The sequence below is a fragment of the Mandrillus leucophaeus genome, unplaced genomic scaffold, assembly GCF_000951045.1.
Source record: "Mandrillus leucophaeus isolate KB7577 unplaced genomic scaffold, Mleu.le_1.0 Scaffold587, whole genome shotgun sequence".
NCBI lineage: Eukaryota > Metazoa > Chordata > Mammalia > Primates > Cercopithecidae > Mandrillus > Mandrillus leucophaeus.
The window spans coordinates 38,550-65,023 of NW_012106330.1; the positions used below are offsets into that span (position 1 = coordinate 38,550).

A 26,474-nucleotide genomic window follows, 5' to 3' on the forward strand; every position below is an offset into this window, starting at 1 on the left:
AAAAAAAAAAAAAAAAAGAAAGAAAGAAAAAAGAATAAAAAATAAAAACCACTGAATGTAAATAGACTAAACTCAATCAAAAGAGAGAGTGGCTGAACAGATTAAAAAAATAAAACCCAATGATCTGTTGCCTACAAGAAACACACTTTGCCCTGTAAAGACACACATCTACTGAAAATAAAGGGATGAAGATGTTTTACGCAAATGGAAACCAAAAAAGCAGAAGTAGTTACACTTACATCAGACAAAATAGATTTCAAGACAAAAAAGGTCATTATGTAATAATAAAGGGGTTAATTCAGCAAGAGGATAAAACAATTATAAATATTATATGCACTCAACACTGGAGCACCCTGATATATAAAGCAAATATTATTAGAGCTAAAGAGAGCGATATATGCCAATACAATAATAGCTGAAGACTTAAACACCCCACTTTCAGCATTGGACATTTCATCCAGACAGAAAATCAACAGAGACATTGGACTTAATGTGTAGTATAGACCAAATGGACCTAATAGATATTTACAGAACATTTCATCCAATGGCTGTGGAATGCACATTTTTCTCCTCAGCATATATAACATTCTAAAGGATAGACCACGTTAGGCCAAAAAATAAGTCTGAATATATTTTTAAAAACTGAAATAATATTAAGTATCTTCTCTGACCCCAATGGAATAAAACTAGAAATCAAAAATAGGAATTTTGGAAACATACAAACACTTAGAAATTAAACAATATTGGCGGGGTTCAGTGGCTCACACCTGTAATCCCAGCACTTTCGGAGGCTGAGGTGGGTGGATCATGAGGTCAGGAGATTGAGACCATCCTGGCTAACACAGTGAAACCCTGTCTCTACTAAAAATACAAAAAATTAGCTGGATGTGGTGGCAGATGCCTGTAGTCCCAGCTACCTGGGAGGCTGAGGCAGGAGAATGGTGTGAGCTTGGGAGGCGGAGCTTGCAGTGAGTCGAGATTGTGCCACTGTACTCCAGCCTGAGACTCCGTCTCAAAAGAAAAAAAAAAAAAAAGAAATTAAACAATATCTTCCTGAGTGATCTGTGGGTCAATGAAGAGATTAAGAAAAAAACTGAAAAATATCTGGAAACAAATGATAATGAAAACACAACATATCAAAACCTATAGGATACAGTGAAAGCAGTACTAAGAGGGAAGTTTATAGCTATGAGCACCTACATCAAAAAAGCAGATAAACTTCAAATAAACAACCTAACAAAGCATCTTAAAGAACCAGAAAAGCAAGAGCAAACCAAACCCAAAGTAAGCAGAAGAAAAAATAATAAAGATCAGAGCAGAAATAAATAAAACTGAAATGGCAAAAATACAAAAGATCAATGAAATGAAAAATTGGGAAATGAAACAAAAATTGATTTTTTAAAAGGATAAACAAAATTGATAAACCTTTAGCCACTAAGAAAAAAAAGAAACAAGACCAAAATAAAATCAGAAATGAAAGAGGAGACATTAAAAATTGATATAGCAGAAATCAGAAGATCAACAGACAGGCTACTATGATCAACTATATGCCAATAAACTGGAAAACCTAGAAGAAATGGATAAACTCCTAGACACATACAACCTATTAAGATTGAACCATGAAGAAAAGTAAAACCTGAACAGACCAGTAACATATAACGAGATTAAAGCTATAATAATAAGTCTGTCACCAAAGAAAGGCCCAGGACCCAGTGGTTTCATTGCTAAATTCTACCAAACATTTAAAGAACTAATACCAATCTTTCTGAAATATTCTGAAAAACAGGGGAGGAAGTATTTCCAAACTCATTCTCTGAGGCCAATATTACCCTGATATCAAAACAAAAGACATCAACAAAAAGAAAACTACAGGCCAATATTCCTGATGAACATTGACACAGAAATCCTGAACAAAATACTAGCAAGCAAACCAAATTCAACAATACTTTAGAAAGATCACTCATCATGACCAAGGGAGATTTATCCCAGGGATTCAAGGATGATTCAACATATACAAATCAATCAATGTGATACATTTTATCAACAAAATGCAGGACAAAAACCTTTGTGATAATTGCAGTTGCTGCTGAAAAAAGCATCTGATAAATTCAACATCCCTTCATGATGAATACCTCCTTCCTACACCCCCAAAAAACTGGGAAGGAACATATCTCAACATAATAAAAGCCATATATGACAGACTCACAGCTAGTATCATTCTGAATGGAGAGAAACTGAAATCCTTTCCTCTAAGATCTAGAACAAGACAAAGGTGTCCACTTCCACCACTATTATTCAACATAGTACTGGTAGTCCTAGCTAGAGCAAGCAGACGAGAGAGAAATAAAGGGTATGCAAATTGGAAAGGAAGACATCAAATTATCCTTGTTTGCAGATGATATGATCTTTTATTTGGAAAGACCTAAAGACTCTATCAAAAAACTATTAGAACTGATAAACAAAGTCAAATTCAGTAAAGTTGCAGGATACAAAATCAACATACAAAAATCAGTAGCATTTCTATATGCCAACAGTGAACAGTCTGAAAAAGAAATTAAGAAAGTAATGCCATTTACAATAGCTACAAGTGAAATTAAATAGTTGGGAATAAACTTAATCTAAGAAGTTAAAGATTTCTACCATAAAAACTGTAAAACACTGATGAAAGAAATTGAAAAAGACACTAAACAATGGAAAGCTATTCCATGTCCATGTATTGAAACAATCATTATTTTCAATAATCATGTCCATACTACCCAAATCAATCTATAGGTTCAATGCAATCCCTATCAAAATGCCAATGACATTCTTTATAGAAACAGAACAAACAATCCTAAAATTTACACGGAACAATAAAAGACCCAAAAACAGTCAAAGCTGTCCTAGGTAAAATGAACAAAACTGGAAGACTCACATTATCTGATTTCATATAATACTACAGAGCTATAATTACCAAAACAGTATGGAACTGGCATAAAAATGGACACACAGACCAATGGAACAGTATAGAGAACCCAGAAACAAATCGTACATCTACAGTGAAGTCATTTTAAACAAAGGCAAATAACATACATTATGGAAAGGACAGTCTCTTCAATATATGATGCTGAGATAACTGGGGTTATCCATATGCAGAGGAACAAAACTAGACCCCTAACTCTTGCCATATATAAAAATCAAATCCAAAAGCATTAGAGACTTAAATCTAAGACCTCAAATTATGAAACTACTACAAGAAAACATTGGGGAAACTTGAGGGCATTGGACTGGGCAGATTTCTGGAGTAATACCCTACAAGCACAGGCAACCAAAATAAAAATGAACAAATAGGATCACATTAAGTTAAAAAGCTTTTGCACGGCAAAGTAAATGGTCAACAAAGTGAAGAGACAACCCACAGAAGGGGAGAAAATATTTGCAAAGTATCCATCTGACAAGGGGGATTAATAACCAGAATATACAAGGAACTCAAACAACACTACAGAAAAAATTCTAATAATTTGATTTAAAATGGGCAGAAGATCTGAATAGACATTTCTCAAAAGAAGACATAAATAAGGAAAACAAGTTAATATGTTCATATGAACATATGAAAACAAGTTCATATGAACACATATGAAAAGATGCTCAACATCATCGGAGAAATGTAAATCAAAACTACCAAATACAATGAGATATCATTTCACCTCAGTTAAAATGGTTTTTTTTCCCAAAATGAGATACCATCTCACACCAGTTAGAATGGTGATCATTAAAAAGTCAGGAAACAACAGATGCTGGAGAGGATGTGGAGAACTAGGAACACTTTTACACTGTTGGTGGGACTGTAAACTAGTTCAACCATTGTGGAAGACAGTGTGGCGATTCCTCAGGGATCTAGAACTAGAAATATCATTTGACCCAGCCATCCCATTACTTGGTACATACCCAAAGGATTGTAAGTCATGCTGCTATAAAAACACATGCACATGTATGTTTATTGCGGCACTATTCACGATAGCAAAGACTTGGAACCAACCCAAATGTCGATCAATGATAGACTGGATTAAGAAACTGTGGCACATATACACCATGGAATACTATGCAGCCATAAAAAAGGATCAGTTCATGTCCTTTGTAGGGAGATGGATGAAGCTGGAAACCATCATTCTGAGCAAACTACTTCAAGGACAGAAAACCAAACACCGCATGTTCTCACTCATAGGTGGGAACTGAACAATGAGATCACTTGGACACAGGATGGGGAACATCACACACAGAGGCCTGTTGTGGGGTAGGGAGACGGGGGAAGGATAGCATTAGGAGATATACCTAACATAAATGACGAGTTAATGGGTGCAGCACACCAACATGGCACATGTATATATATGTAACAAAGCTGCAAGTTGTGCACATGTATCCTAGAACTTAAAGTATAATAATAATAATAAAAATAAATAAAATGGGTTTTATCCAAAAGACAGGCAATAAATGCTGGCGAGGAAGTGGAGAAAAGGGAACCCTCATACACTGTTGGTGGGAATATTATGTTAGTACAACCACTATGCAGAACAGTTTGGAGGTTCCTCAAAAAACTAAAAAAGAGAACTGCTATATGATCCAGTAATCCTACTGCTAGATATATACCCAAATGAAAGGAAATCAGCATATCTAAGAGATATCTACACTCCCACGTTTATTGCAGTATTATTTACAATAGCCAAAATTTGGGACCAACCTAAATGTCCATCAACAGACGAATGAAGAAAATGTGGTACATATATGCAATGGAGTACTATTTAGCCATAAAAAAGAATGAGATCCTGTCATTTGCAACAAGATAGATGGAACTGGAAGTCATTATGTTAAGTGAAATAAGCCAGGCACAGAAAGACAAACATTGCATGCTCTCACTGATCTGTGGGAGAAAAAAATGAAACCAATTGAACTCATGGAGATAGAGAGTAGAATGATGGTTACCAGAGACTAGGAAGGGCAGTGGGGAGTACGGGGTAAGTGGGGATGGTTAATAGGTTCTAAAAAAATAGAAAGAATGAATAAAATATTTGCTAGCAAAACAGAGTAACTACAGCAAAAAAAACTGAATTGTGCACTTAAAAATAACTAAAAACATATAATTGGATTATTTTGTAACACACAGAAAAGATAAGTGCTTGAGGTGAAGAATACCCCATTTACCCTGATGTATTATGTACTGTATGTCTGTGTCAAAATATTACATGTACTCTATAGATATATACACCTACTATGTACCCAGAAAAATTTTAAATAAATAAAAAGATGGGGAAGATCTCTATGAACTTACGTATTATGAATTTCCAAGATACACTGTCAAGTGAAAAATCCAAAGCAAAGACTATCTAGGCTTATGTGTAACAAACAAGGAATAAAAGAGAATATACGTGCATCTGTTCATTTGCGAAAAAATAATCATAGGATGGATGAACCATAGACTAAAAAAACAAAAACAACAGATGGAGGAAAGACCCTACACTGCATACAAACAGAAAAAAGTGACCTGAACTGAATTTCAAATTAATTATATAAACATACTGAAGTGGGAAAGGGGGAATAGGAAGTAACCCAAGTAACTTATGAACACATTTTTCGAACAATAATCTCTCTTGGTAAAGACAATAAGAACTCTTTAACTATAAAGAGGCATAAGTTAATAATTTTTAAAAATAGAACAGCACAAAGAACTAAACATATCCAGATAAATAATCAATATGGAAACCAGATTTTTCATTGCCGGAGCAGGGAGTTACAAATAAGGAAAACGGGGAAGGATGGACTGAATCTCGTGGTGTTGGATTAGAAGTGGAGGTGTCAGACCAGCGCCTGTCGGCGGGGGAAGGGGAGGGAGAACATCAGGACAAATAGCTAACGCATGTGGTGACGGGTTGACAGGAGAAGCAAAACACCATGGTACATGTCTACTGATGTAACAAACCTGCACATTCTGCACATGTATCCTGGAACTTAAAGTAAAGTAAAATAAAATAAAATAAAATAAGAATTGGAGGTGTTGGTGTGAACTCAAGGTTTTTAATACTTTTAATTAGATACCGTCTTATTCTACCTGTGCTGGTATTACAAATACTATACACTGGGTGGCTTAAACAAGAGAAATTTATTCCTCACAGTTCTGAAAGCCAGAAAGATGAAGATAAAGGTGGCAGTCAATTCAGTATCTGTGAGGGTCCTCTTCTGGCTTGTAGATGACCACCTTCCAGTGTATCTTCACACGGTGGATATAGTTCTCTTCTTATAAGGGCACTAATCCCATTGATGAGGGCTTCATCCTCATGACCTAATTACCTCTCAAAGGCCCCACCTCCAAATCCCATGACACTGGGCATTAGGATTTCCATATATGAACTTCAGGAGAGACACAAACATTCAGTCTATAGCAGACATAGAGATGGGGGTGTGTGTGTGTGTGTACGTATGTTATGTATTTCCTAGCTGTATCTGCCAAAGGGGCCTTAAGAAACGATACCCCAATAGCAATGTGCATGCCTAGTTCTTAGATATTGATTTCTAAATACCATTTGCCACTTAATGGAAGCAGAGTTTCTTGGGGAAATGGGTAATTTCAGGGCTGGGACGGGGAAAGCACAAAGTGAGTCTGGAAAATTGTGTGCTGATAGAAATTAAAAGCATGCCCCCAAAATAATGGGAATTTATGAAAAAGAAGCCACTTTGAAGGGGCTCCCACTGGCTAAGCATGAGACATTTTGAGCACCAAAATAAATAATAGTTAAGGATTACAAATCATGGCATAAAATCAGAATCATGAGCCCACACTGAAATAAGATGAATAAGAAAGAAAGGAGAGCTCTTCCTTATAAGTAGAAAGCTAACTAATGAATGTAGAAAGAATGATGAATTAGGAAATCATCATTTGGCAGCTACTGAAACAATAATTGTTTCTGGTAAGAGTCATTAATGATTAGCAAAACCAGTTAGTGGAAATTTAAGGAGCCAAATATTTATATAGTATAGTCTCAAAGTATTGTCTAACAAATACTAATTCATTGAAAAGGGTTAAATAGTAGCTTTACAGTGGAAACACCTGGCAGACACAACCTTAATCATTTGACTAAAGTTAGCACCAATCACTAATGAAACAAACTGACATCTGTGACACCTGATAAAATGTATTAAGAGGTACACAAAATCTTCTGATGTATTCCTGCCAAATATGCCTAATTTAAATCCAATAATGACAAACCTAATCGTGCTGAAACACAAAGCCAAAATGCAGGACATTTTATACAGTAACTAGACTATATTCTTTAAAATGTCAAGGTCAAGAAATAGAGAAAGATTAAGAACCTGTTCCATATTATAGAAGGCTAAAGAGACATTATGACTGCATGTAAGGCATAATTTGGGAATTTCTTTTGCCCTAGAGGATGTTAGTGAGACAACTAGTGAAATATCTATATAATACAAATGTATCACTAATACTAATGCTAATTTCCTCATGTTGATAACTATTTTGTGGTTATATAAGAGAATTGCTTGATTTTAGGAAAAATGCAATAAAGTAGTCAGCAGTAATACATTTCTCTCTGTATTTCATACTACATACAAAGCGATACAGCAAATGTGGTGAACCAATATAAAGAATTCTTTGTACTATCCTTTCAACGTTTCTATAAACTTGAAATTATGTTAAAAGGAAACAATTCCACCATAAAACTCAAATGGAAGCTCTCAATTGCTGTTTCTAACTAAAAACAATATGAACGTTGGCATCTATCTGTCAAGCACAGATTCCAGTCTTGGCTCTGATTATCTAGTAACAATTGAGTGACCTTGGGCAACTTAACCTTTCTAAGGCTCAATTCTCTATGAAGAATAGGGATTAAAAAATATTTATCAAGATTATAAAGTTGTTTTGACGTTGAAATAATGCATATAAAGTACACACTGCTGGCATGTGATTTTTTTTTTAAAATCACTATATAAATGTTCTTTTTGCTTTATTTTTATTGAATTTATCTTTTAAAACTTGTTAGCCCAAGCCCATATTCACCAATAGCAATGAGCCATTTGAGAAGTCTAAAAACTCCTGGCCCATATACAGTTTATTCAAATTCTTAAACATTTGAGGTTAAGGAGCAGCAATCTGAATACCATGCTGATAAATGCCTCCCTATACTGGTGGCTTACATGAGATTAAGAGTTCCTAGAGAAATAGTAACACAATTAAAATGCTTCAATATATCTATTTGTCCATATGTAGTGTGCAAGCTTCTAATAAAAGATAATAAAAACCCAATTCAAAAAAATTAGAAGATACTGGAATGCAACACAGTGGAGAAGAACCGGTGGATTTAGGTAATATTCTGATGTTTATCACACAGAGAGGAATGTAATTCTAAAGACGTTTAAGGGCAGGTATGGTGGCTCATGCCTTTAATCCTAGCACTTTGGGAGGTTCAGGCAGGCGGATCACCTGAGGTCAGGAATTCGAGACCAGCCTGGCCAATATGGTGAAACCCTGTCTCCAACAAAAATACAAAAATTAGCCGGGCATGCTGGTATATGCTTGTAGCCCCAGCTACTAGGGAAGCTGAGGCAGGAGAACTGCTTGAACCTGGGAGGTGGAGGTTGAAGTGAGCCGAGATCACGCCACTGCACTCCAGCCTGGGTGACAGAGCAAGACTCCGTCTCTAAATAAATAAATAAATAAGATGTTTAAGATAAAGCATATTTGAGGCTGGGTAGGGTGGCTCACGCCTGTAAACCCAACACTTTGGGAGGCCGAAGCGAGTGGATCACGAGGTCAGGAGTTCAAGACTAGCTTGGCCCATATGGTGAAACCCTGTCTCTACAAAAAATACAAAAAAAACCCAAAAAACAAAAAACAAAAAACTAGCAGGTGTGGTGGCACGTGTCTGTAGTCCCAGCTACTTTAGTCCCAGTTACTTGGGAGGCTGAGGCAGGAGAATTGCTTGAACCCAGGAGGCGTAGGTTGCAGTGAGCCGAGATTGTGCCACAGTACTCCAGCCTGGGCAACAAAGCGAGACTCCATCTCAAAAAAAAAAAAAAAAAAAGAAGAGTGAATGATAGGCTGGGCACAGTGACTCACACTACTAAAAATACAATAATTAGCTCAGCATGGTGGTGTACACCTGTGGTCCCATTTTGGGGGCTGAGGTGGGAGGATCACTTGAGTGTGGGAGGCGAAGGTTGCAGTGAACCCAGATTGCATCTCTGTACTCCAGCCTGGGTGACAGAGTGAGATCCTGTCTCAAAAAAAAAAAAAAAAAAAAAAAGAATGAATAAAATCTGAGATCAAAAAAGTATTTTCAGGATGATTTGATTTTGTCTTCTACATGATTACTCTCTCCTAGACCTGGTGTTCTTCCTAGGTTTCCTACTAGGCCTTTCAGTCACTTTTACTGAATCATCTTTCTCTGCCTTCTCCTTAACTGTTATTCTTCAATGTGCTATACTTCGCTGACTCATCTTACTCTACTATATTGCCTTAAGTGATTTCATGTATTCTCACAATGTTAATACTACTCATGTACTGACAATGCCAATAATTTTATTTTCAGCATCAAATTTTCTAATCAGGTATATAATTGCTTTGCTGGTGGTCTCCACCTGGATATTACTTTTTATATGCAACAAACCTAAAACTGAAACTCACTGTTCCAACAAAGCTGCTCCTTCCTGTATTCCTTACCTTGGTTGTGGACTCGACTTTCTGTGTACCTGTTCTCTATTCCTTTAGCCTTAGTTCAGAGCATCATCCTTTCTTATAAAGATGATTTTAATAATAATCACCATATTTGACTTTTAAGTCAACTTTCACATTTTCTCAAGTGATTTTTCACAAATCTGGTCATATTGTAAAATAAAAACCCTTTGAAAAAGTCACTTTCATAGAAATCCCACGTTCACAGTGTGACATCCAAGGCCCTTCATAATCTGGCCCCTTCCTATCTTAGAAGTTTCATTTTCCCAGCTCTTAACCATTCACTTCACATTCTAAAATATGGAACTGCCTAGTTGTTTCTCCAAAACAAACCATACTATTTTATAGTCCCCAGATTTACACATGCTATTCACACCACTTGGAATAAGTTTCTGATTCTACTGTTTGTCTCTATTTATGTCTCTATTTAACTTTAAAAGAATTTTTCCTAAATAAGCTTGTGGAAGGTTATTGTGGAAGGGCTTTTCCACAATAGTTAATTACTTCTTTCTCTATTCTACCTGGTATCTTACACATTTTTCTACTTTTTATACTAAGTATTTATTACATTGTGTTGCCTCATTTGTGTCTCTAATTTTTAAATTCCATGAGAACAGGGAGTATCATGTTTATCTCTGTTTAGTGCCTAGCAGAATGCCACACTCATATTTTATGATAAAAAAAAGTTTAATAAATTTAGTGGGCAAGAAAGCAAAAACTTAGAAGTATAGCTTTTTCATATTAATAGCTAGATTTCTGGAAGACAAAGATGATATAGAAAAAGATGAACAATTAGTTATCCAGATATTATTCATAAACTGGATTTGGAATTCTAGACCATAGCCTGCGACACTAAAGTGAAGGACACTTTGCTAAAAATGGAGTCCAGATGAGGTAGCTCATGCCTGTAATCCCAGCACTTTGGGAGGCTGAGGCAGGTGGATCACTTGAGGCCAGGAGTTTGAGACCAGCCTGGCCAAGATGATGCGACCCTGCCCCCTACACACACACATCTCTACTGAAAATACAAAATTGGCCACGCATGGTGGTGTACACCTGTAATCCCAGTTACTTGAGTGGCTGAGACACGAGACCCGCTTGAACCTGGGAGGCAGAGGTTGCAGTGAGCTGAGACTGCGCCACAGTACTCCAGCTTGGGTGACAGAGCAAGATGACTCTGCCTCAAAAAAATTTTAAAAATTTTAAATCAAAAAAATAAAAATGGAGTATATGTCTCTTTTAAAGATGAAGAAGATGATGATGAAGTATTTATCAAGAGCTAAACAATCTGTTCAAACGGTGTTTAAACTGAATATGAAGGGAAAGAATAAAAAGTTTTGCGGTAAACACATGAAATCAGTAAGAAATGATAATGGCCGACAGTAGGAAAGGAAAAAAGTATAAAAGCCTCATGTATGCCACACAAGAAAATAACTAGGAATAGGTCCAGCTTCAGATTTCTGTAAATTAATAAGAACATAAGCAGTAAATAAAACATACTTGAGATTTCAAAACAATATGGTTAAGGGGAGACCTGGAGAATAGAACTCAAGATTGAGATGTGACATGGGAAGAGATGAGAATAATTCTCAGAGGAAACTAATAGAATCTAGAGCAGCCTTGTCTGATAGAACTTTGTGCAATGATGAAAATGGTCTATATTTGCCCGTGTGGCTATTGAGCACTTGGTATTTGCAAACAAGGAATTACATTTTTCATGTGAACTTTAAATTTAATGTAAACTGAAAGCAATAAGCAGTTAGCAGCTACCATAGTGAGCAGCACAGACCTACAGTCTCTGCAACATTTATGTATAATGTCAGGCATATAATTAAAAAATAGACATAACAACATGAAAATGAAACTCACAGTCAACAGGAAAAAAACTCAATAGAAACGGAGTTAGTGATGACACAGATACTGGATTTAGTAGTCAAGGACTCTATTTTAATTATTATAAATATGTTAAAGTATCTATAAGAGAAGATGTATATAATTGAAGAAATGCAGAACTTCAGGTAAGATATGAAAACTTAAAAACAAAACAAAACAAAAAGAAACTCTAGAACTGGTAAATATAATATCTGAAAAAATTAAAGAACCCTTATAATAAATTTACTGAGGTAAATGACACCTAATAGAATGTTTTGGCAGACAGAGGAGATGTCTTCTTTTAAGTGATATATCTCTATATATTATATCTTTACTTTCTATCTATACAAAAACAAGTGGCTGCCTTTAGAGGTGATGAATTCCTCAGAATTAATAATCTTCAGGCATAGGTAAGAACACAGTTTGGCAGAATGTAGTGAAATAGAGGTAGACAGAATGTCCTCTAAGGTTCCTTACAATCTTGAGACTCAAAGACTTTATCAAATGGCAATGAAATGTGAACCAAAATATAATTTAGTTACACTTACATAACAGAAAGACATTTCACACTATAGTTGATTCTGAACAAAGATAAATTTTTACCATGTAAATATACATACCATTAAAGTTTTAAAATACAAATACTTTACTAAATAACCACATATTAATCATCAAACAAAATTTAAATTACCCTCTTGTCCATTTCATAAGATGAAGCTTCTGTACTTGGTAAAAGATGGGTGATAGTAGCTATTAGGATCTGTAAGCAAAAAAAAATTTTTTAAAAAGGAGCTCTATATATGTCAAATTAATGGTACATTCTGAAACTTAATTGTTAAATGCTGAAGTGATACAAAACCTACTGCTGCAAATTTATTCTAAACACATTAACATTGTTATTTCAAAGTAATGCTTAATAGGCAAGCTTTTCAAGTACACTTAACTATCAATTATTTATAATCCTCATGTATGGAACCAAAATTATATATATTGTGTCAAGCATAAATGGGTTTCTTCCCAATTCAACGGGTAAATCAATATGTATAAACACACAGAAAATATATGTTCATTATAGAAAAATTAAAAGATACAGATAAGAAAAAGACTAATAAAAATCATCATAGGCTGGGCACAGTGGCTGGCCCATACCCACTTTGGGAGCCTGGGTGACAGAGACCCTGCCTCAAAACAACAAAAAACCACTGTAATCCTATCACCTGAAGAAATCTACTCTATTGCCTTTCCAGGCCTTTTATTTAAACACACACACACACACACACACACACACACACACACGGCTTTTTTAAAAAATGTGACTTTTTATTTATTTTTTTGAGACGGAGTCTCACTCAGCCACCCAGGCTGGAGTGTAGTGGAGTGATCTCAGCTCTCAGTTCAAGTGATTCTCTTGCCTCAGCCTCCTGAGTAGCTGGGATTACAGGTGTGGGCCACCACGTCCAGCTAATTTTTGTATTTTTAGTAGAGACAGGGTTTCATCACGTTGGCCAGGCTGGTCTCGAACTCACAACCTCTGGTGATCCGCCCACCTCGGCCTCCCAAAGTGCTGGGATTATAGGCATGAGCTACCGTGCCCAGCCAAATGTGGCTTTTTAAATTAACATATATCATACACCGAATATTATTTGAATAAATATAAAGTACAGAATACAAAGTAAATGAAAAAGACATTACTTAAAAAAAGGCAAAATCTTCATATACAGTGTTATCATTTACCCCGGAAATCATTTAGTCTCATTTAATTTTTTTATGTGCATGTTAAAAATGTATAGGTATATATTTATTGTATTTTTATTTTCGTTGTACTGTATGCTATTACATTTTTAGAAATTATTGCCTCAATGCAGTAAGTAGAAAATTCCTCTAAATACACTTTATACAGACAAAGATTTTACTCACTAGTGCGATACTTACTACATTCAGTGCTGTAACAGAGGCTGGTAAGATGACTGAGTGGGAAAAGCATGAACTTTGGAATCTTACAGACTTGGGTCTGAGTCCTGTTCTCTTAGCTTATGACTCTTATATAGTTATTAAATCCTCAGTTCTCTCATCTTAAATAAGGGGGGAGATTAGCGACAGGGAAGGGAATAATCTATCTCAAAAAACTTCTAAGAATTAAATGAGATATCATATGAAAAGGTGACTGGTACATGGTAGGTGTTTAATAAATATGAGTTCTCATCTTTCCTAAAAATGTTATAAAGACAGGAAGGTAAGAATGATAAATTCTGGTTAGGGAGAGCAGATGGGGATTTTTATTTTTTGAGGAGATGGTATTTAAGCCAATCACTGAAAGATGAGAGCACTAGAGAAGAGAAACAAAGCATTTCAGATAGGAGGAAGAAAGCCAGGGGTATGTTTAAGTGATGATAAGCAGATTCAGTTGCCTGAACAACATGGCATTTCAAAGGAATCTGTATATGATTCTTAAAAAACCAGTTGAGTTCTCCTGTGGAGGCCCTGAATTCACAGCTAAAGAATTTGGGCTTTATTTTACAGTCAAAGGAAAATCAGTCCTTTTTTTTTTTTTTCCGGGTAAGTGATATGGTAAGAGCCATGTAAATGTGAATGATGACTTTAAGAGCAAGACCACACAAACCATAAGGAGGCAACACCAATATCTCAAGAAAGAAATAATGAAGGACTGAAGTATGTCAGGTGTTGCAGGAAGCACAGGAGATAACGAATTAGAATGAACAAAAATTCACAAATGACTGGCTAAAGAAAAAAGAAAAAAAATAATGTCCTGATTTTGGTAACTGGAATGATGGTATGTTTTCCCTACTTAAGAGGGAATGAAGCAGGAATGAAGCAACATGTATGTTTATGAAGACAATGACATAGGTTTACACATAATTTTCACTACAACTAATAAATTGTTTTTTGTTTAACTGTTTGTTAAGACAGGGTCTTGCTATGTTACCTAGGCTGGCCTCAAGCGATCCTTCCAACTTAGTCTCCCAAAGTGCCTGGATTACAGGCATAAGCCACTGGGCTTGGCCTAATAAATTGTTTCTAGTGCTTTTACTTTGTCCAAAACCAGGAATACAGTCTTCTAACATAAAAGACAAGGGAACTATCAAGAACTTTGATACCACAAAAAAGCATGATGGGTAGCCATTATTTAGCTATGTAAAAAAAATTTTAAACTATTAAATAATTTTACAATTCAAAGTATCCAAATCTAAAAAAAATTTAACAAGGTCATAATAAATAAATGAGAAATTACTTACTTGAATAATTTTCAAGGGAGAATCAGGCTGGTAAATCTGAAGTCTAGGTACATAATGAACCAGCATGTGAAGCATGTTACAAGCCACATGGGCTACTGTTTTATTAGTAAACTGCAATAATAAAAAAAATTGTTTTAAAAATTTTCTTGATGAACTTTTCATCAAAGCATTATCTGCTGAAATTTTTTACATTTCATATATTTGTAGGATTATAAATCCTACATTTATAAGTGATTAAGATAAATCTCCAGCTGCAAAATAAAAAAAATCACAACACATTCTAAAGACACGTACAACTTTAATTTTCCTTTGTAATGTTTGACTGTCCTCATTAAAGTTTTGTTGCTTATGTGGATTTATGCAATGGCCTCTAAATCACTATTCTTTTTATCAATCTTTGCCCCGTTCCAATCAACTATTCACCACACTTCCAAATTAATCTTCTATAGCACTGTTATGATACTGACATTATGCTTAAAACTCAGATGACTCCCCAATGGCATAAAGACAAACTTCTTATGCTTCTCTATGTTCACATTTCACCCACACTTCAAATCCCAATGTGTTTCCTCTTTTCCAATCTTCTCTGATAACTAAGTCAAAATGATTTCTGTTTCTTCCGAACTCAATCAGCAGTTTATATTATACACTCAGTTTATATTATATACTCATTGAGTACTCTCAGGTTTTTATGTTTTATTATTCTCATTTTAATCTTTTTCAGCTACTATTAACATCTTGAAGCTAGTATTTATAAATTTTTCCTATTGTTATCCCTCACTCTGTCTAGCAACATGCCTCATAGTAAATGTTTAGAAATATCTGTCATGTAACTATTATTTAAAAATATTTATTAACTACTTTGTATGTTTAGAGTTTTATACAGGTGCTGTGGGTTTTTTACAAGTCTTAAAACAACAATAATATCATGCATCCTTTCATAAACAAAGAGTACTCATTTATTCATTCAGACTCTCCAAATAATTACATTATTACTACTGAAAAAATCTTGTTCTGTATACAAAGAAGGCGCTTAACTTGAAAAGATAAAGCAAAAAAACTGAACAGCTCAAGAATTCAGGGAGTGGTAATAAAGATCAAAGAGCAGTAAGTTACAGAAATACTAGTTAAAAAAGAAAAACAGAAAAATACTATATATGTTTTAAATGGTGGGTTTCCTTTTTTAGACATCTACCATATATAGTTTAGGGGCAAAGCTAAATACATAAAAAGTTGAGATAAAAATGAGTCACCATAAAGATACCCTAAATTCAAGAAATAGAACAGTTTTTAAGGAATGAGTCAGGATCAAGAAAATAATAGAATAATAAAGTAATGAAAACATTTACTAAATGTTACACAAGATATAATTAATATTTGGAGGAAAAAAACATGCATTCTCTACTATCTTAATATATTTCACTAAACAGTTTTCTTTACCTTTAAGGAAACACAAATCACATTCAGAGCTTCCTTAATTTGAGGATGATGAGACTCATGGACTAGTTCTTCACAAATCCAAATACCTAAACTACAAAGTGCTACACATCTGCAAAAAAGGCAAACAACAACGGTTACATAAAATGAAACCACCACCACAAACATGACCCACAATGAACTGACACAGAATGAACATGCACGATTTAAAACGAATTAATGAACTTGTTACTCTAAACAGTAACTGGTAACCAAAGAAGAGAAAGTATGAAGAAAGCAGACTCCTAAAACTTCTGAGCCTAATTTTCTATTATAACTTACTAAGAAGACTATAGGCTGGGATACCACACACGTTTTTTCAAAATCCATGTTAACAGACTGACATTGCTACAAGCCTTCCCAAACAAAATGTAACCTGCTTTCAAAATGGAAAGCGTAATTTTATTGACTGACAACAGCAAAATGAACTTAAGTAAAAACATGAAGCTGATGGAGTATGTTAAATATTTTTGTATATTTTAAATTTAACACTTCTAGCTACAAATTTTTAAAACAAATTGAGAACATAAAATTTATGTAACTTATTTTAAAATCCAACAGAAACAGAACTTGTAGAATTTTTATCCTGTTCCCTAATGTATTGCAAAGCTTCATTTCTATAGCAATATAATTTCAGCTGGGTGTCAGCTTGAAGAGAGTTATTTAATGATTAGAATCAGTAAGGACTCTATTAGTGTGTTCAAGTTTAAGCTTCTGATAAAATGCATAATGGTTCTAAGTATCAAAACAGTCACCTTCTTCTAGTATCCTGTTATATATGCCATGTCCAGATACTGATATTCTTAATTTCAGAGGAATGCTAAACTTCAGAAAAATTCAATGCAGATTTTTCTTCCTTAACACAGCAGATTTAGTATATGTTTTTTTAGAAACTTATATAAGTCTCTTCTTTTAGTCTAGAGTGTTAAGGCTACCAAACTGTTTACTATGAAAATTACCTGAGAGTCTTCTAGATGAAGTCTACTACTTTATTTTTTCCCTACTGTTGTTCATCCATAAATTCTAGGTAATATTTGTAGCACTAACTAACCAAGCTTCGGGTTTAGCTATGGAAACGTCTATAATCCTAAAGCAACAATAAACTCTGAAGTGAAGCAAAGCTCTCCATGGATGCAGCTAACTAAAGGCAGAGACTGAGAATACAAATGTTTAACAATCTTTATTGTAACACGAGGAGGTAAGAAAGGATATATATATTTTTTTCTTGCATGTAGAGTTTCCTACACCCCCCTCCACAAGATGTCAGAATAATCTAGATTATTCCCAGCATATAGTTTAATTCTCTGCTCCTGCTCAGACTGGGGGTATTAAGTTTCTTTTTTCTTTTTTTGAGACAGAGTCTCACTCTGTCTTGCCCAGGCTGCAGTGCAGTGGCACGATCTCTGCTCACTGCAACCTCCACCTCCCCGGTTCAAGCAATTCTCCTGCCTCAGCCTCCTGAGTAGCTGGAACTACAGGGGTACACTACCACACCCGGCTAATTTTTTGTATTTTTAGTAGAGACGAGGTTTCACCATGTTGGCCAGGCTGGTTTCGAACTCCTGACCTCAGGTGATCCGCTATTTTCGGCCTCCAAAAGTGCTGGGCTTCCAGGCATGAGCCACCATGCCTGGCCTGGGAATATAAGGTTCTAAAAAAACATATACTAAAAAGGTATAGAAAAACAAGTTGAGACAATGCTTAAATTCAGCTTCTGGGGTTTTTCCATATTCTCCATAACACAAGCTGTTGTGTTAATGATTCCCAGGTCTACTTCTAGGCGGCTATGTTTTAGGTTTCCACATTCTTCCACTTGAGGAGCAACATAGTTTTGTTGTTTTGTTTTCAAAAAGCAAAAGCTCTACAATTTTAAGCACTAAGGTCAAACTTGGTATTGCCACTTCTTAATTGTGCATCTAATGAGCCTCTGAAGACAAACTGCCAGGGTTCTGTCATATCTAGATGATAGGGCAGATTATTGAAATTCCCTGGGTTCTAGTTTTCTTTTCCATTAAAAGGTGGATGAAAATTATACCTGTCTCATAGAGGTATCACAAAATTCAAAGAGATAATAAATATAAGGCACTTAGAACAGTGCCTAGCATGCACATACAAAGGGCTTTAAAAATGTTAGCTAGCTTGCCTACACCCCCGTCCCACCAGTTATGCATTATCAGAGACTTAATGTTAACTTTCTAAGCATCAGTATCTGGCTAGCAAAACTGGAAGAAGAGGGTGATTCTATTAAACTCTCAAAATTGTGATGAGAATTAAATGAAACAATATTATACGAAAATCCGTGTAAACTTAATTGGGATTAGCGTAAAAGAACAATTTTCTCAAAGATATTTGTTTTTAGTTAGCTTGGCTATTAAGAGAGAAAAATATGCAATTAAAATTTTAAAAACTGGAGCTATGTCTTAATTTAAACAAATGGTTCACTGTACATTATTTTTATTTGCTGGAAAAAGATTTAAATTAGAATAAGAATCCAAATCATCAAAGCCATGATCTGTACCTTTTGAACTTTGGGTCAAAAAATGTGTAGATAACTGGAAAACAGGAGCTTTACAGAGATGTAGATCTGAGGAGTAGTAGCACAGACTAATGTTGCGGCAAATGATGTAGTATTAGAATTAGCATCAAGAAATATAAAACATGACTTAACGTCATTTTGGGGAAGAGAAGAAACATGGTATGCTACTAGTAACCTGCTAATTTAAATCTCAATCTTTTTTTGAAAAGGTTTTGTAAAACAGAGAAAATGTCAGCTTTTATTTCTTAAGACATTTAGAAAAAAATCGAAAACTATGACTTATATTCTATTTTTAAAAATCTTGATCAAATATTTATAAATATTAAAATATACTATTTCCTTAGGTATATTACTTTCTATAATAAAATATTTTATTTTAATTCAATTTAACAAAAATTCATTGGGTACCTGCTACTGCATTTCAAGGTACTGCATAAAAGACACTGACAAATATAACTGAATAATAAACAAAATGTACTTAAATAAAATAAAATTAAAACAAATCATTTCAGAGATAAAGAGTGAAGTTACTGAAAAAGGTGACTAGGATTCTGTTTATGAAGAATGGTTAGTATTTAAATCATGAAAATAAGTAAGAACACTTAATCATTCAAGTAACTTAAAACTATAATTCAGAATGGCTTTTACATATCTAAAACAATCTGGGCTGCTATAAAAATTCAGTCAACTTCTAAAATTCCAAACACAGAATAGTTACATTCAGTCTAAGACCTACCGTGCAGGACCAGAGGGCTCATCTCTTGCCGAGCTTAATACAGTTTTGATTATAAGTTCCTAAAATAAGGGGAAAATAGTTAACAGCAATGACTGAGCTTTCACTCATTAATTCTACAAATATTTAGTAAGTGGTTATTAAAGCAGTCTTTGTTCTCATGTACATATTACCATTAAAGAGACCAATATTATTTATAAAAGTAGCTAAAGTTTCTGAAATTTATAGCCAAAAGCATATGTTCAAAAAATAACATTTCTTCCTGATTAGAAGAGTGATAAAGGCAGATAATTAAAGTAGAATTAATAGCTCATAGGTATGAAGATTTTAAAAATTGTGAGAAATATCATTACAAGTCAGAACCAGATGGCTTCACCAGTGAATTCTACACAGTATTTCAAATAAAGAATCTGAGAAGAATCCTTCTCAAACATTTCCAAAATACTGAAGATGAGCGAATACTTCAAAACTCATTTTAAGAGGCCAGCATTACCCTGACATCAAAGTCAAACAAAAGCATTACCAGAAAAAAAAAATTAATTACAGGCCAATATCCCTGATGAATATAGATGCGAAAATCCTCAATAAAATACTAGCAAACCAAATTCATCAGAACATTAAAAGGGTCATATGTCATAATTAAGCAGGATTTATCACTATGATGCAAGGATGGTTCAATATATACAAAGCAATAAAACTAATACATCATATTAACAGAACAAAGGACAAAAATCTTATTATGTCAATAGGTGAAGAAAAAGCACTTAAGTAGAATACATAGCTCAAAGGTATGAATATCCTTTCATGATAAAATATAAAATTTTTTTGCATGAAAAATATGACATCCTTTCGTGATAAAAACTCAACGAATGAGGTTGTAACTCAACAAATGAGGGTGTACCTCAACATAACAAGCCCACAGATAACATCATAATCAACAGCGAAAAGCTGAAAGGTTTTACTTTAAGATTAGGAACAAGATTAAGATGCCCACTCTCGCCACTTCTATTCAATATAGTATTGGAAGTCCTCGCCAGAGCAATTAGGCAGAAAAAAGAAAAGGCATCCATGCTGGAAAGAAAGAATTAAAGCTGTCTCTGTCTACAGATGACATAATCTAATATATAAAAAACCCTACAGGCTCCACCAAAAAACTGTTAGAACTAATAAACTTAGTAGAGTAGCAGGAAACAAAACATACAAAAATCAGTTGTGTTTCTATACACTAACAGTGAACTATCTGAAAAAGAAATTAAGAAAATAATCCAATTTAACAATAGCATTGAAAACAACAAAATACTTAGGAATACGCATAACAAAAGAGGTAAAAGATCTGTACGCGGAAAACTATAAAACACTGATGAAAAAAACAGAAAAAGACAGAAATAAATAGAAACATATCCATGTCCATAGATTACAGAATTATTAAAATGTCCATACAATCCAAAGCAATCCTACTTCTGGGTACATATATCCAAAGGAAATGAAATTAGCATGTCAAAGAGATAAGTGCACTGCTATGTTCATTGCAGAATTATTTACAATAGCCAAGATACGGAAAAAACCTAAGTGTCCCTTGAAGGACTAATGGATAAAGAAAATGTGACACACCCACACAAATACATGAATACACATACAATAGAATACCACTCAGCCTTTAAAAAGAAGGAAATCTTGTCATTTGTGACAATATGAATCAACCTGGAGGACATGATGCTATGTGAAATATGAGAGGCAGACAAAGACAAATACTGCATGTTCTCACCTACATGTGGAATATAAAAAGTTGAAGTCTTGGAAGCAGAGAGTAGAATGGTAGTTAGCAGGGGCTAGGGAGTGGGTGAAACAGGAAAATGTTGGTTAAAGGTTACAAAGTTTCAAATATGCAGGCTGACTAAACTCTGGAGACTTAATGTACAGCATGGTGACTACAATTAACAGTGACTACAGGTACCGGTATCGTACACTTGAAACCTGCTAAGACAGTAGATCTTGGTTTCTCTTACTCCTTCTCATCAAAAAAAGGTAACTATGTGAGGTGATGGATATGTTATTTGGCTTGATCTTTATCACACTGTATATGTGTATCAAGACACCATATTGCACACCTTAAATATACGAAATTTTTGTCAATTTTACCTCAATAAAGCTAAGGGAGAAATATTCATCCTTAATAATTTGTAAAATATGACAATGAATTTTGAGACAAGTTAAAATATTAATTAAAATTATGTAAATGAATAAAATATTTAAAGGGGAGAAAACAAAGAAGAAATACAAGGGTAAAATATTGAACTGGATATATGTTTAGCAAATAGAGAAAAGAAAATTAGTCGATTAAGGAGTCAGAATACTTAGGCGAGAAGTAAGTCAAGATCTGTGCAATAAAAGATAAACAGACATTCAGAAAAGGACACGAACACCAACAGGGTCAAATATTATAGTGGCTCAGGAGAACAAAAATGCCATTAGATTTATGTTTTAAACACAAAAAAGGATATGCTCCTAATGAGCATTCAAGCCTTTGTGTCTGGAGGATACTGCAATCAACAGAAAAAGAGGCAATCCTCCCTAACTCATTTTATGAGGCCAGCATCATCCTGATACCAAAGCCTGGCAGAGACACAACAAAAAAAAGAGAATTTTAGACCAATATCCCTGATGAACATCGATGCAAAAATCCTCAAGAAAATACTGGCAAACCGAATCCAGCAGCATATCAAAAATGGGCTTCATCCCTGGGATGCAAGGCTGGTTCAACATATGCAAATCAATAAACGTAATCCAGCATATAAACAGAACCAAAGACAAAAACCACATGATAATCTCAATACATGCAGAAAAGGCCTTTGACAAAATTCAACAGCCCTTCATGCTAGAAACTCTCAATAAATTAGGTATTGATGGGACATATCTCAAAATAATAAGAGCTATTTATGACAAACCCACAGCCAATATCATAGTGAATGAGCAAAAACTGGAAGCATTCCCTTTGAAAACTGGCACAAGACAGGGATGCCTTCTCTCACCACTCCTACTCAACATAGTGTTGGAAGTTCTGGCCAGGGCAATCAGGCAGGAGAAAGAAATAAAGGGTATTTCATTAAGAAAAGAGGAAGTCAAATTGTCCCTGTTTGCAGATGACATGATTGTATATTTAGAAAACCCCATCATCTCAGCCCCAAATCTCCTTAAGTTGGTAAGCAACTTCAGCAAAGTCTCAGAATACAAAAATCAATGTGCAAAAATCTTTAACAACTGTGTAGATTTCAAAAAGAAAAGAATACAAATTTTATTGCATATACTTTATGATTATAAAATAATTTGAGTGCTAAAAATTAGCATCTCATTTCTTACCTTAACATCTGTAAACTGAGACACAGCAACATCAGGAATGTTGGGATGAAGAGAAGGCAGTTCACAACATAAGTTGGGAAAGCAAACCAAAGATCCCAGAAGAACTTGTGCTTCTACTCTTGGTGCCTATGTATCACATTTTTAAAAAGTTTAAAAATATACTGGTGTTATGAAATTATCAGAAAAGATGCTTTATTATCCAACTACATTAGACAGGGAAGTGATATATAAAACAAAATTTAAAAAGGAAAGGGAAAACATAAAAAGATTTAAGTTTCCATTTATACTTTCCACATGAACTACTGTTATTATTAATAAATGCAATAAACAAGTAGCACAGCTTTCCTCAAATCGGCCACAGTTAATAAGACTGTAAAAACAAATATACCTTATCTACAAGCATCAATTCACCCTAATAAGTAAAAATATAAATAATTTCAAAGGTAACTCACACATTGTGACATATTGTTCTAATAAGCTGATGATTTAATTTCACTAGATTATATTTATTACCAAGCATGAATAAAGAAGAAAAAACATTAACTATATGAAAGAGGAACCAATCTAGATGGTTTTTATGATATTATGCACATAAGAAAAGCACTGCCTATACCACTTACTAGAAGCAACATTAGAATTTGTCTGGACTTGGACTGCCGATGAAGGTAAATTTTCATCTTTTTTCCTTAGCTGTATTTAGCCATTTCTGAAGTACCAACACTGAACAATTCTTTTTTCTCTTCTGCCTTCTTACATGCTCACCAAACATCAACATTCTCCTACTAATATATTGTTTTATTTACTAAAACATCTGCAAATTGATTTATATGTTTAATAATACCTAACAAAAATGCTAAGCACAAATCTATTAGAAATATAATACTTCTTCTATTCACATAAATTGAGAACCAATCTCCAAGAGGATTTCCACATCTGAATAAATATTGTAATAGAGGCAATGGTGTAATACTCTATTATATGATTTTCAACAAAACAACTCATTTCCAGATTAAAAAACAATCTGGATTTAAAGATACAAGGCAGCAGTATAAAAGGGCAGAGTGAACTCACATCTACCATTCCAATTTAAAATAAAAGTTATCTTATACAAATGAAATTGATCTTAAAAATCAGTATTTAATGAAAGAGATTAGCTGAGAGTTTTTCTATATAGGTAGATGAGGTAACTGTGAATATTCAGGTATGTGGATATGAGGGCAGACATGGAATGTGATCATAATTAAGAAAGGCAAAACCAAATCAATTATTCCATTATTGAGCTTTCTATGTAATATAGTCTGTCTTAAGGGCTGGAGACAAGAAGTTAGCTAAGACATTGTACTTATCCTTAAGAAGTTTACAGTCCAGGGAGAGAGAGAGATTTGTAAACAAAAAATTAAAATACAGGCTCATGTAATATAAAATATGCAGGCAAATCCATAAAGACAGAACATAAATTTGAGTTACCAAGAGTTTGGGGTAGGGAGATGTATATGAGCATTTCTTTGGTGATGATGAAGATGTTCTAATAGTGACTGTGATGATGAGGGGGTGGGGGGCAGACAGCATTAACAAAAGGGAGATGATATGAATGAAATCTAAAATAAGAATACAAAGAGCAAGAATTGGACTAGGTGTTTCCTCCTTTTTTTTTTTTTTTTTTTTTTTATTTTAAGAAGGAGTTTCACTCTGTCATGCAGGCTGGAGCATAGTGGCACGATCTCGGCTCACTGCAACCTCTGCCTCCCAGGTTCAAACGATCCTCCCATCTCTCCCATCTCAGACACCTGAGTAGCTGGGATTACAGGCGTGCACCACCATGCCCGGCTAATTTTTCTATTTGTAGTAGAGATGGAGTTTTACCACGTTGGCCAGGCTAGTCTCAAACTCCTGACCTCAAGTGATCTGCCTGTGTCAGCCTCCCCAAAGTGCTGGGATTACAGGTGTGCGCCACCACGCCCAGCCTGGACTGGGTATTTCCAACACCACCAGAGGAAATGACTTGTTTTAACCTTATTATGGAGATGTGTTATGCTTGATTCTTGCAATGATTTGGTTTCCTATGCAGCCTTTCTCAACAGGTATCCCTCATATGAACCAGAGAATGCAAAAAATGACTATATTCTACATTTTCTCAAGGATGTTACATAATGCACAGTATTAGATACATGAGAGAAATTAGTCATTTCAAATGGATTAGTTACACAAAATAGATGCCTTATGACATTAGGGCTTAATTCTCCTGCAGAATCTTGAAAAAAGCTGCAGGAAATGTGCTGACTAGTCATCTGGAATAACCCATTGAACACTACTAGTTTTCACAGTAAATTAATAAAAAATGACATTGGTTTATATACTGGCATCTTCTGAATTCTATCAACTTTTGCTAGTATCCAAGAGATTTATAGTCTACGTACTTTGATTATACTATAACCCTGTGACTTGTTTACCATCTCTAGTTTGTCTTCCATTAATTTACTCCCAGATTAATACTTATTTAATAATCCCAAAGGATGGATTCAGTCATCTCTCTCACCACTTTAAAAAAACTTAACTGCGGCTAGGCGCGGTGGCTCACGCCTATAATTCCAGCACTTTGGGAGGCTGAGGCGGGCGGATCACAAGAGCAACAGATCAAGACCATCTTGGCCAACATGGTGAAACCCCATCTCTAGTAAAAATACAAAAATTAACTAGGTGTGGTGGCGTGCCTGTAGTCCCAGCTACTCAGGAGGCTGAGGCAGGAGAATCGCTTGAACCCAGGAGGCGGAAGTTGCAGTCAGCCGAGATCGTGCCACTGCACTCCAGTCTGGTGACAGAGCGAGACTCTGTCTCAAACAACAACAACAACAACAACAACAACAACAACACTTAACTGTTTATCTAATATAGCATTATAATCTGATTCCTGGCATTCAAGACCTTTCCAAAATGTAGTCTAAAGCAGTGCTTCTCAATCTTTAATGATTTTGCCACTTACTTGTGATCTAGTTAAAATGCAGATTCTGATTCAGTAAATAGGTCTGGGATGGGGTCTGAGATTCTGCATTACTAATAACCACCCAGATCATGCTAAATGTTTCTGATGTGCAGATCACACTTTGTGTAGCAAAGATCTAAAATACCTTTCTAAGGGGACCTTCATACACTGCTGGTGGGAATGTAAATTAGTATAGCTGCTATGGAGAACAGCAAGGAGGTTCCTCAAAAAATCAAAAATAGAACTTCCATATGATCCAGAAATTCCACAATTGGCTGTATATCCAAAAGAAAGGAAATCAAGATATGAAAAAGATACCTGCACTCCTGTGTTTACCACACAGTATTCACAACAGCCAAGACATGGACTCAACCTATGTGCCCATCAACAAATGAATGGATAAAGAAAATGTGGTACTTATACACAGTGAAACATTATCTAGCCATGAAAAAGAACAAAATCCTGTCATTTGCAGCAACATGGGTAGAACTGGAGAACATTATGTTAACTGCAATAAGCCAAACACAGAAAGACAAATGCCACAT

At 34.8% G+C, this 26,474-nt stretch overlaps 1 protein-coding gene across 1 annotated transcript in view; it reads right to left on the bottom strand.

Moving 5' to 3' along the window:
• Positions 1–26,474, bottom strand: part of RALGAPA1 (Ral GTPase activating protein, alpha subunit 1 (catalytic)) — a gene marked incomplete at its 3' end in the record, with an annotated part of 204,163 nt that overhangs the window by 35,250 nt on the left and 142,439 nt on the right. Inside the window, exons 27-31 of the mRNA XM_011999193.1 lie at positions 22,950–23,075; positions 19,596–19,654; positions 16,288–16,396; positions 14,848–14,958; positions 12,285–12,353 (exon numbers count right to left, since the gene is read on the bottom strand). Coding sequence (XP_011854583.1) covers positions 12,285–12,353; positions 14,848–14,958; positions 16,288–16,396; positions 19,596–19,654; positions 22,950–23,075 — 474 coding nt within the window. The remainder of the gene's footprint in view (positions 1–12,284; positions 12,354–14,847; positions 14,959–16,287; positions 16,397–19,595; positions 19,655–22,949; positions 23,076–26,474) is intronic.